The sequence below is a fragment of the Enhydra lutris genome, unplaced genomic scaffold (assembly GCF_002288905.1).
Source record: "Enhydra lutris kenyoni isolate GAN:26980312 unplaced genomic scaffold, ASM228890v2 scaffoldscaffold1, whole genome shotgun sequence".
NCBI lineage: Eukaryota > Metazoa > Chordata > Mammalia > Carnivora > Mustelidae > Enhydra > Enhydra lutris.
In genome coordinates, this window is record NW_019154085.1 from 70,376,056 (window position 1) to 70,389,023 (window position 12,968).

A 12,968-nucleotide genomic window follows, 5' to 3' on the forward strand; every position below is an offset into this window, starting at 1 on the left:
GTATTTCATTACTTCAGCCATAATGAATCCTTTTTCAAAATCTGTGTGAATCTTTCCTGCAGCTTGAGGAGCCTTCGTCCCTTTCTTTGAGAAGAAAGACCAGAGAAAACTAATTGCATTTAAGATGATTGATTTTAAGTGTGGAGTTTCTTTTCTCTGATCTGCAGTTGGGTTCAACTTAAACTTAGTTTAATACTACGGTTAAAATGTCAGATATACAATTAGTACATTTTTAACACTGGGCACTGTCTGTGCAGCAGATTTTAGCACAGACAGATCAGTAGATATTAAAGCATAGCTTTGTTTTTCCTCACAGTCATCCAGTTGTATTGATTCAGATGCAGTGGTCTAGTTTTGGTGTCGGTTTCATTTCGATTTTCTATTCTTCACAGTGGAGAAAAATAAGGATTTTCAAGTAACTTTCAAGCTGAATTATCAAAGGTTTTAAAAGATAAAAAGCCTTAAAATTTCTGCTCATCTAAAGAACATATAAAAATCAATATACAAAGGGACATTTTAAAGACATTTCCAACAAATCACATAATCTATGTTTGGCAAATAATTTAGAAATTCTCATAAAATTTTAGTAGTAAAATTTTCAAGCATTTAACATAATACATGCTGCCTCTAACCATCAGGAAGGAAAATTTTTAGTTGATATGGCAAGAAAAATGTCTTATAATTACTCCATATGTTAAATTACAAGGACATACATTCCAGACACACACAACCATGGAAAGAAATTTGAGAAATAATGGTAACCTAAAGGCTGCTTAATAAAGCATGTTAAAGTGATAAGGAGTCTGACACTATAAAGCACAGTTTTTACAATAAAAGATGTATTGGGTTAATATGGCTACTCACTGATGCTTACCTGACTAAATATCTCAGCACATTAAATCACAGATACTTACCAATCAGTCTTAAGATAAACCAGCTTTCACACTTTCAAGCCCAGAACACGCTACCTTCCCTGCTGCATACACTTAAGTTTGGAAGTTTTAAGGCTCTAAAATATATAGTGAAAATAAACCGTGGCAATTTGTTTACCAACTTGGATTTGCTCTGACATTATTTTCTAAGTCTATATAAAAGGACCTTGGTTAGAAGTCAATCTTTTTTTTTTTTTTTTTTTTTACAAAGGGGAGAAGGAACAAAAGTGAATCTCATATTCACACAACACATTTAATGTTACGTTGAACTGCCTCCGTGATTCTATCCACATTAAATCAAAATGAATGTAATGATAAATTATGATAGTGAAAACAGAAATCAAAACAGCACTAAAATTTATCATGGAGCAGATACTCAAAAAAGCATCATAAAAGAATCCGTAAGACACACTGGATATTTAAAGTTCGGACATTATATTCTGTAACCACTATTTGGGACTACATATATTTCAAAATATTTTTCAATAGCAACTACCATATTACAATATATTTACATTTAAAAGCAAGCCATTACAGTTCACAGTGTCTATTGTCCTCCGGGAATAAATTAGTCATTCTTTCTGGTCGTAATCAGTATACATCATTATTTAAAATACATATCACATTTTTAAAGAAGAAAGATTGAATATATAATACTGCAAAAATAAACACCACTTCTATGAATTCAAATAAAAAAGCATGAATTATTACACATTGAGTTTAGCTCTTTGAGCCCAACTGTGTATCTATGAAGAGCATAATGATGTCATATTGCTTTTATTGCTGAAAATGTAATCCGAGCAAAGCGAAGGAGGAAAGAACCACCCGCAACCCAAACAAACTTAGCGAATACAAAATGAAAAGCAACATCAATTTCACCGCAGACAAACCCAGTCACACAGATTAAGCAAGCACAATACTGGTGCGTCTTATCTCTGACCACAGGAGGAGGGTAGACAGATTCTACAGGATGAAGAAATTCAGACTATGTAATAGGCAGAATCAATTGTTACCTGCCTCAATCAATGCCGCTCCACTTTCACTGTTCAGCAGCTCACAAATAATTAAAGTTATCCTGGACAAAAACCTCATCTGTAATGACTAGCTAACCGCCACCATGACAAACTTCAAAGTCAGTGATACCATCTGAATTCAATAGTGTGGAACTGGATACAGCTGATGAATAAGTATGAATCTTACCCTGATGGTCCATGCGCGCACTTCATCTGGGCCTGCAGTGAAAAAGTATTCTAGTTGGAGTGCTGCAAACCCAGCCTTAATGATCTTTGGCAAAGCGCTGAAATAAAATGAAACAAATTCACTCAACATATAACTTGATTGTGTCAGAGATCAGTATAGAGCTAAAATTATTCATTTCAAGCAGAAATGTTCAAGATATTAGTAACTGACCGTTCATCTTTCATAATACACTTGAAGAGGCCTGAATGCATATAGCTGTTTCTAAAAAAATCCCTTCTAAAATTAGTTTTAATTATATTTGTCTGAATATATAATTTTGAATTGTTTACTATAAAAAAAAGAAAAATTTGATCTACCCATTCTACGACTATTTTCCTCCAATATTAATTATTTCCAGGACGTGGGTCATGAAAGCAAAATTATTTGATTGAAATCCAATGTTTAAACAATATATTAGTGTTACTCAGAAAAAAATTAAGGCAACTGATTCGCTCTTTCCCCTCCCCCACTGAACATGACGAAAGAGTTTTGGCGATCATTCCTTCTCAAAAATATACATAACTAATACCTATGTTATAATTAAAACACTGTACAGAGATGACAGATGACAGTTAAAAACTTAATTTAAAATAAATCTTTTCACTCTGTCTCATGGTAAAGAAAGGAGAAGATTCCCTCTTTATAATGGTAATTACTCTGTCATTTATTATTCTATCAGCGCAAGCAATTAAATTACTGCAAGGAAATAGTTGATAATAAAGTGTAGGGAAAATGAATGCTAATTAACCTTTGTGTCATGTTCGCTTCCAGATACTTCTGTCTCTCCTCAGCACTCAATTCTTGCAACTTGAGTTCCAAGGCCCCACTAAAAGGAATGACCAAGGCACCTGGGTCATACTTGTCCACCCACTCTTTAATTTTTATCAACCTGTAGACAAAAAAGGGCACAACATTATCTTGTAGTGCATGCATGACTGTACCACATTCATTATTATCAAGTAGCACATACATATTCATAAGAACTGCACGGTTTTATGACGCCATCTTTTTGTGTATGGCTTTCCAAGGTCAAGGCACTAACAGGCAGCAACTGCTTCAGGTATACGCTGTAAGATTTTACTGTAAAATCCAGTTTTACTTTAGTACAGTATCTATATGAACCATTATACAAATATTATAAAACTTCTTAAAGTCATACTAAATTTGCTCAGCATCAACACCTGTGTGCTTGAAAACCTCAATCTTATGATTTATTATTTTCCTTACTCTACAAGGTAAAATTTTAAGAAGCAAAAACATTAAGTCCTGCTTGTACAAGAACCAAGCTTAAGAAGTGCCAGCTAATTCTGAAGAGTTTTTGCCAAATAAATCATTTGTTCTACCCAGAATTTTATATGCCTAGGTCAGCTTCCTCTTGGACTAATAAGAGCTTACATTTGTACCTGGCTTTGAGGGAGATTTTTGCTAATCGAAACAAACACATCCAGAAATGCACATTTACAAACCTAGCTGATTGTATCCACACTGTTCTTACTTATGCGGAGGAAATAATTCCTTTAATCACAAAGGGTTTGGAAAGCACAATCAGTTAGGGAATAGACACCAAGTTGTTACCCAAAAAGATGTTACTGAGTGATTTTTTTTCCCCTTCCAGATCATGGGTTATTTGGGCAAAGCAGTAGTTAGAATATAAATGAAATAAGTGTGGTGAACACATTAACCAGGTTCTGATTCTACACTACTTCGCTAGCTCTTTATTCCTGGGCAGGTTATCAAAACCTTCTAAACCTCAGTTTCCTCACCTATTAAAAATGGAGATAATTTGTAGTACACATTATATTGTAATGAACCTGGAAAATTAATGCCTGGCAGAGTAAACAGCATTACCATTATGATTATTACTGTTAATAATAACAGTAGTTACTGTTACTAATTTTAATTCTCAGATAATTATAGATGATTTTGCTAAATTCTTTTTTTTTTTTAAAGATTTTATTTATTTGAGAGAGAGAGAGAAAAAGGTTGGGGGGGGGTTTGGGGCAGATGAAGAGGGAGCCCCAATGCAGGGGGCTCAATCCCAATACCTGGGGACCATGACCTGAGCCGAAGGCAGACACTTTACTGACTGAGCCACCCAGGCGCCCCTATGCCTATGATTCTGGAATAGGGTTTAGTACGGAAGTGAGTATAAATTTCACAGAAACTTATGTTAAAAATATTAATGCATACCATAATCTTCTATAATCCTATAAGCCTCCCACATTTACACCAAGGTTTTAATAGCTATTATGACAAAAAATTGTGGCAGGAGTTCTTTAATCAATGTCAATGTCACAATAGGGGAAAAGAAACACAAAAACTAAACCACAAAATCACCAAAACTCACCTATCAAAGAAAATGACAGGGGATCAGTTATTATAAAGTTAAGAATGCGGCCTACCAAGTAGGATTTATGATCGGATAAGGGAATGAAAAATTCACATAATAGTTTGCACATGTTTGTTATATAAGGCTAACCTATAATTACTTACTTAATGTTATCAGTAGTTTCTGATCTTCATAATATTTTTTTTCCTTTGGTCACATCCTGAAAGAATGGGCCAATCCCTAAGATGTACTTTGGAATAAAGTATGTGTCCTTTAAAATAGGAAATCCAAACCAGATATTTTCCTATCCAAAATTATAAAGGACAGGTTAAAGGAAAAAGGGAAAATTTGTTTGTATTTTTGCTACTTTTTAAAAGATTTTATTTTTCTAAATAATCTCTACACCCAACGTGGGCCTCAAACTCACAACCTTGAAATCAAGAGTCGCACACGCCACAGACTGAGCCTTCTAGGCACCCAAAAAATGAGAAAATTTAAACTGATACTTCTGCCTATAATAACATTATGAGATTCTTAGTTACTTTACAGACTTACACTGTTCAAACAAAATGATATGGATTAGTAACATACGTTTACAAGTCAGAATCAAGCATGTGTATGTATGGAGAGAGAGAGAGAGAGAAATCCATACCAAATACAATTCAGTGAAAATGAAATAAAACAAGCCGAGGTAAAAGGATAATATAAAAATATCATACACATTTTGTTTCATAAATATGGTCAACATAACTAATAAAACCAGAACTGTTATGAAACAACAAGATAAGAAATAATTACTTTGGCTAAAGCACCAATTCAGAATAACAATAGTTCTACCCTGTCATTTTAACAGCCTTTCCTGCAGAGTCCTCAGAGGGATTATTTGCATTCCTCAGGTGTTCTATTGTACAATTCAGATGAATAAAGACTTACAAATCATTCCTCTACCGCCAATGTGAGACTTTGATCTGGTGAATACACCATTGTACCTTAACTATAATTGGCAAAAAACCTGACAGTGTAGAGCATCACAAGCTTAATAACAAAGGAGAATATCTCAAAGTGTTGACAGATGATCTTCATAATGCAGAAGCAGAGCTGGTACATTTTAGCAATAAATGAGCACTGAGGTCTAAAGGTCTCTAAAGTGACTGACATCAGACCTGCTATAGCCTCACTAAAAGAAAAAGGGACCGGAGCACTCTCCGTAAAGTGAGTTAGGCTCTTTGCCTGCAAGCTTCACTTTTGTGACTTTCACTGTCATAGAAAACACAGGGAAGATGAAAAGTGAGTTAGGTTCTTTGGCTGTGTGCTTTACTTTTGTTACTTTTACTATCAAACAAAAGTGAGAAATGTCCCAAAGTGATTTTTAATTACATATCTGAAATAAACCTTGGGTAATAAAAAAAAAAATAGCACTCAATTTCGAGATTACAGACTGAAATACATATAATATATCTATTTGGTCTGATGGTTACAAAAGTGTGATAATGAGCCAAGATCACAAGTTTGAACCCCATTGGGACCAGTTACCTTTGCAGAAAAATGTCTATTCTATTGCTACAAACCATATCCCAAACTATAGTTAGTTATCTAAAAATGTGTGCTACTGGCACATGAGGAATATGGAAAATGAAAGTTGAGCTCAGTACCACTACTAGAGAAATAATTTCAAGTACATTCTGTTAAAGTGACTGAATAATAATCTCCATATACAAATGTTAGCAAATGCCTAAGAAACCCATCCAATTGTTAGAGACCAAGATAATAAAATGGTAATGATGATGAAATTGTCATAGAATATCAAATTATTTGAGGGGAGACAAAACAGTAAAAACAGTACACTCCCAAAGAGTTAAACTGTAAAGACTGTGATAATATTCATTTTGCAAATTTATACAAACAGATTAGTGCAAGGGAATCCGTAGTTCTCTTGATAAGGAGCCAGAGCCACGTTGATTTCCCTAAAGTCTTATGAATGACAAATGGAAAGAGGAATTGCCATTAGTTGTATTTTTCTCTCTGGTAATGATTCCATAGGAAGGGGACAAAGCAGGGACAGCCAGTTTTAAGACTAAAAGGATGATGCTCTGACATACACTGGCAGGTTGTGAGGTTAGACTGTTTGGCAGAATGAGATCTTTAATATTAAATTAGTATTAGATTTCTAAAAGATCATGTCTCAAATTTACCTTTGCTGTTATAATCTGACCTTCTTAGCAAATCTTGAAATTCCAGATTCCATAATTTGATTTTCCTAAGGGTAATTTACATTGTTTGTATTTCTTTTCCCAGATGCTAATTTTACTTTTTTTTTTTTTTTAAAGCATGTCCACATATTTCTCCCCATCCCCCAAATTTATTTATTTATTTGAGGTAGGGGAGGGACAGAAAGAGGGGGAGAGAATCTCGAGCATAACATTATACAGGGCTCAATCCCATGACCCTGATCATGACCTGAGCCAAAATCAAGGGTCGGATGCTTAACTGACTGAGCACCCGAGCACCCCTAATTTTATTTCTAAAAATTCTATTTGTTTCTCTTTCAAATCTACCTGCTCTTAAGTAATGTTTTACTTGTCTAATGAATTCTTAGTCCCTTCCCATATTTTAAACAGATTAATTTACAAGTTCTTTCTGGGCTGCCTTAATTACTTCTGGTTTTTTGGGCAAAACTCCGCCTCCCACCATTAATCATCCACTAGCAGCCTCTCACAACATGGTTCCTGTGTATGTACCTAGAAAATCCCTTACTTGCTTTCAAGTCCTTCTGTGTGTTCTAAAAATATCACACCATCATCAAGACCACCCTTTTCTGGTTATTTTCTCTGGTGGTGTTTCTATACATTAGGAACAAGAATGGAGCTTCCTGTACTGGTTCAGACCACCATCCTAACTCAAAGCTCTCCATACTGGACTTAAGTCTTCCTTTCTATTGTGTTCTAATACAACAGCTTTCAAACTTTTTTTGAACATTATCCACAGGAAGAAATAGATTTTACACTTGATTCAAATATATGGTGCACAGACATATTATTTTTATACACATATCCAAACTGACACAGGTTTCACAAAACAATACTTACCTTTCTAGTGGGAAATAGGACAATCCCAATGGTGCTATTTGATATTCTACATAAAACTAAATTTTTATAACTTAAAATAACCCCCTGAGATAGTTTTCTCTAACATATTTTAAGGGGCACCTGGCTGGCTCAGTCGGAAGGCATGGGACTCTTGATCCTGGAGGTCATGAGTTGGGAGCCCCACCTGGGGTATAGTGATTACTTAAACACAACTTCAAAAAAAAAAACCCAAACCACCTTTATACTTTAATAAGAACTTTAACTTTTTTCTACACTTCATGTCCATCTAGCCATTGAACTACCTCCTAGCTACTAAATTCTGATTATATTTTCTAAAAATTCTTAAAGATGGCTCAACCAAGGACAAAACCCAAGTTATATTACCATTTAGAGTATCTTTGCTGAACATTAAAACTCTCTCAAATCTGCTCATCCTAGTTTGTAATATCAAACTGTATTTAACATCTTTAAAACTGTTACATATGGTATTAGATTCTTAAATACAACCTACATAATTTTCTGTGTGAATCTAGGTCTTAGCTTTAAAAAATCAGCAGTGACAACTTGCCTCTGACTGAAAATAACTGTTGGCAAGAACTATATGTCAATATTCAGAAAATGATATAACTTACAAAAAGGACGATTTAGGGCTGGTTCATTTAGTGATTTAATACCATTCAGTCAACGTTATTAGAATTTACTAAGTTAGTTCATCTCTTGTTGTTCATGGTATGGATGTACCATAAATCCAGGGGGCCCTGAAAAACACTGAGTTCATTTCTAGTCTCTTCCCTTGCAGGTTTACTCTCATTTCTATTAGAATTGCCCAGAGTACCAAAGAATGACTTTAAGATATCACATTCCTTTTTTCCATTTTCCAAACATTATCACAGCAAATTAATGTCAATTTATAGTATTCTAAAAGAAAAAGAAATACGACTACGGAAGATAAAATCATCCTCTATGGATGACATAAACATTAATTCAGTTCTTTCACAAATGACAATAAGTAACACTAGAATTATTAATACTAAAATTAATATACAATGTACAAACTGAAATATATATCCTATAAACAATATTCATTCAAGGCCAAAAATGAGCTCTAGAAAATCCAAAACTACCAACTCTTCAGAATTCCTTGACTAAAGTTATTAGAATAGAGCTATGAAGGAAGTTAGTGGCGGCGCAGGGGGCGGGGAGGAGGAAGAAAGAAGAAATACCAAAAAAAAAGTAAACTCTGTCCAACTGAAGAGTGTCTAAATAATCTAATCCCTATTCCAAAAGAGATCCCCAGCTTCGATGTACATAACAGACTTCAACTTTCCCTGCTCTTATCTGATTTCATGGAAACTGTACCGGATAATGAATATAACTTTGTTCCTCAAAGTGTGGTCACGTCATTTGGCTGTCTCCTGGAAACACAGAACCTCAGAATCTGCATTTCAACAAGACCCCCAGGCACTTCATAGGCATATCAAACTTGCAGAAGCACTGAACTAAAGGACTTTGAAAATAACAGCACATTAACTGAAAGGACAAAAATGTGTCTGAGATAACTCTGCAGACCGACTATAACTGAGCTCATGCTGACCACCTATCCCTCTGATATGAGGGGAATGAGATAATGAAAAAGTTCCTGTTTACATCCTCTAGGTTCGAAACCAGAGGAGAAAAAAGGCACTAGAATTTCAGGAAGTGTGAGGTTAATGTTTGCTGTGAATCCCCTGCAATGTTGAAGAAGTTTCAGATTCACAATAAAAATAATTAGTTTAGGGGCACCTGGGTGGCTCAGTGGGTTAAACCTCTGCCTTCGGCTCAGGTCATGGTCTCAGGGTCCTGGGATCGAGCCCCATGTCGGGCTCTCTGCTCAGCAGGGAGCCTGCTTCCCCCTCCCTCTCTGCCTGCCTCTCTGCCTACTTGTGATCTCTCCCTCTCTGTCAAATAAATAAATAAAATCTTTAAAAAACAATAAAAATAATAAGTTTAGACAGCATTACTATATAGTCAACAGTTTCTTATTTTATAAGACATAATTACACCTGTCTTAGTCTAATAAGCTTCAATACCTGGAAAAACATCTGTAGTAAGTTAGCTTTGTAGTCTAGATTCAAATTATAAGAAGTGACTCTTACGGAAAGCACTTTGTGAAATTTAAATTCTTATCAAGTAAATGGAGTATTATGCTACAAATTATTCCCTATGAGGACCTCACAGAACCACTGTCTGAAAAACTCCATTCATTTTGCACTATAACAAAATGGCATTTGTATACATCCAACCATGTGTGTATATAAAAGGGAATAAAACCTAGAGAAATGGGCATTCCTTTAGCCGCAAATAAATGAAAATCGGGTTTCAGACTCCATTTCAAGGATTAACAAGATTTCTGACTCTAGGAGTAATTGGAAGGTTATACGGAAACTGAAACGATAGGTGTTATGACAAGCAGGCAACCTTAAAGCAAATTAGGGCAATTGGGATATACTTATCCTAACACTTTTGGCTCACTGTGACTCCAGGATTTCTTAAACACTTAATGTGCTTAAAAAAGTATAATATATGCAATTAATCTCTATGTGATGAACAGGTAACAACTGTATGGGAATATTTTCCATGTTCAGCAAAAAGCCTGTTTAAAAAAAAAAACCTTTCAATGAATAAACAGGAGGAAACAGCAGGATGAATCCTAATTAGTCTGAGTAAATCATAGTAATCCCATTCTTTAGCTGGCAACTAGTTAGAGATTGGGCATGTGAACCAGTTCTGGTCAATGGGGAATGAAGGAAAGCCTCCTACGGGCTTTAGAAAAAGATTCTGAATGGTTCCTTTGGCTTTGAAACAGTGAAAAGAAGGGATTCTCTACTGGACACTATGTCTGGATATTACCCCTGGAACTCCAGCGGCCATTTTGTGACCAAAAGAATCAAAGTGGGGAAAGATGAAAAAAACCCTTCTTCCCAATAATACCACAACCTTGAATTAAACAGGAACACTGAGGAGCGCCCAGGTGGCTCAGCTGGTTAAGCATCTGACTGTAGGTCATGATCTCCGGGTCATGAGATAGAGCCCCCTATTAGGCTCTGCACTCAGAGGGGGGTCTGCTTGAGATTCTTTCCCACTCCCTTTGCCTCTGCCCTTCCCCTCTGGCATGCTCTCTCTCAGTCTAATTAATTAATTAATTAATTAATTAAATCTTAAAAACAAAAGCAAAAACCAGGAACACGAAATTAAACAACCCTAGAGACATACTATTATGTATTAGGATGGTCTTTGTTATTTATAGCTGAAAGCAACGGATACTGATAATGACTGCATTTTAGGGTTCTCTTCATTTAAGTATATGAGTGCAGTTCTTCTTAACTGGTGAAACCTCCAATTTTTACGTAAGACCAGCTCCTGCAGAGCTTTCCCTGAGCTTCCACATGGACACACTCCACCTTACAAATTGCCTATTTTCTTATCTCCTCCCACTATAATAAAAACTTCCTGAGGTCAGAGACTTGTCTTTCTTTGTTCATGGATATATCCACAGAACTCTCCTAGCACAGCACGGACACAGATGCTCAAACATATTCTAAATGGTTAAGACGGAAAGAGCTTTACACTAATCACTGGCTAATTGACTATGGGCAGCTACTTAAGGTCTCTTAGTTTTAATTTACTCATCTGCAAACTGATGAGTAGTTTTCCACATGTTCTGGGTTCCCCAACGAAGCTCCCAAGGTACTGGGAAAGGAAAGGGTGCAGAGATGAAGGAAGGACAATGAAGGTGAAGGACCCTTCACTTTCGTATTTCAATCACAGCTACATCACTCTTATATGTTGAATTTCCGCATCAGATTTCATCAGAAGAAAGTTCTGTTGTTCTTAACAACTCTAAAGTTCAATGAGTAGGCGATCCTTTTCAGATGGCAAATTACCATTTTATGGCATAAGCCAGAAACTGAACAAGTGCTAAAACCTTTCTGTTTAAATGCTACTGTTCAGCACCTTAAAAAAAAAAAAAAAAAGATATTATTTATTTGAGAGACAGAAAGGGAGAGAGAAAGAGCGTGCGCCCATGCGTGGGGGCAGGGAGTAGAGGAGAATAAGAGGGACAAGCAGACTCTGCTCAGAGAGGAGCCCAACACGGGGCTCAATCCCACACTCCTGAGATCACGACCTGACCGGAAATCAAGAGTCAGGGGCTAAACCAACCGAGCCACCCAGGTGCCCTCTACTGTCCACCATCTTTAAAAGAAAAACAAAAACCCTCCCCATTTTCTGTGACTCTCTATTCCCTCACATAGACTTTTCATAGCACTGCTCTTCTTAATGTTTATGGTCTTCCACCCAGCACTGATGAACATACTTACCCAGTTATTAGGGCAAGGAACTTTTAAAATATTTTGTTCACTGCAATACTCCCAGCACCACTTACAACAGTGCCTTGGCATAAGCAGATGCTCATTAGCTGCTGGGTGGATTAATGAATAGGAATGAATTAAGCTGAAAGTTAATTTCATTACTGGTCTCTTCTGCCATAGTCAACCTGTAGAAATTAGTGAACTACAGTTGACTTGACACCTGTAAGGATGCATGTTTATTAGCTACAATGGCAAAGTGAAAACCATACTAATAGAATATGGGGGAAGCATACCTAATTTAGGTAAGGCTATATAAAATTCACAGGATAGTGGGGTTTTTTTCATTCCCATGTTAAATCTGTGACCTCAACTACTATAATTCAAGTCTAAACCATCCAGGTTTATTGTGAATGAACCAAAAGAAGCACCTCAAACTTTAAGATGTTCCTCGAATCTCATGCTTCTTACTCCTTCAAGGCTACTAAGTTATGATTTGTGTTCATACTGAGTGGTCCCAAGTAGGGTACATTTTTGATACTATAGAGCAATTTTCTCAAAATACAGTTTCTGGACCACCTGTGAAAACCTACATTTGTGATCTCTGCAAATGGGATTTGCACCTAACCCTGACAACACTTTGTACTCTGATGTCTGATAGCCAGTTTTTTAATCTCTTTCTTTTTCTTTGCATTTCTACATTCTAGCTTTAAACATTACATATAGAAATATCCTGTGATTACAGTGGTCATGAGGTATGAAACCAATATTTGTAGCTTGAGACTGTGAAACTCTGTTAGCTGCAAGAAAAACTTCTCAACTATTTTATGATCCTATAGATATGAGATTACTTCTGGCCACTGTGCTCTAAGATAAACTATCTTTCATTCCACTTTTGTACAAAGAAGAAGACACCAGGTTGATGCAATCTATAATCAAAACATATATTTATATGGAGAGCCATAAATCTTGACTTAATTATCACAAATATATATATATATATATATATATATATATATATATATATATATATATA

At 35.7% G+C, this 12,968-nt stretch overlaps 1 protein-coding gene across 2 annotated transcripts in view; it reads right to left on the reverse strand.

Moving 5' to 3' along the window:
- The window catches only part of LOC111144733 (Obg like ATPase 1), a 198,015-nt gene that overhangs the window by 3,825 nt on the left and 181,222 nt on the right, over positions 1–12,968 (reverse strand). For both annotated transcript variants that reach the window (XM_022499168.1, XM_022499177.1), the window contains 3 exons: positions 2,920–3,060; positions 2,133–2,229; positions 1–84 (listed from right to left, as the gene is read on the reverse strand). The exon at positions 1–84 is cut by the window's left edge and continues 39 nt beyond it. In XM_022499168.1, coding sequence (XP_022354876.1) covers positions 1–84; positions 2,133–2,229; positions 2,920–3,060 — 322 coding nt within the window. The remainder of the gene's footprint in view (positions 85–2,132; positions 2,230–2,919; positions 3,061–12,968) is intronic.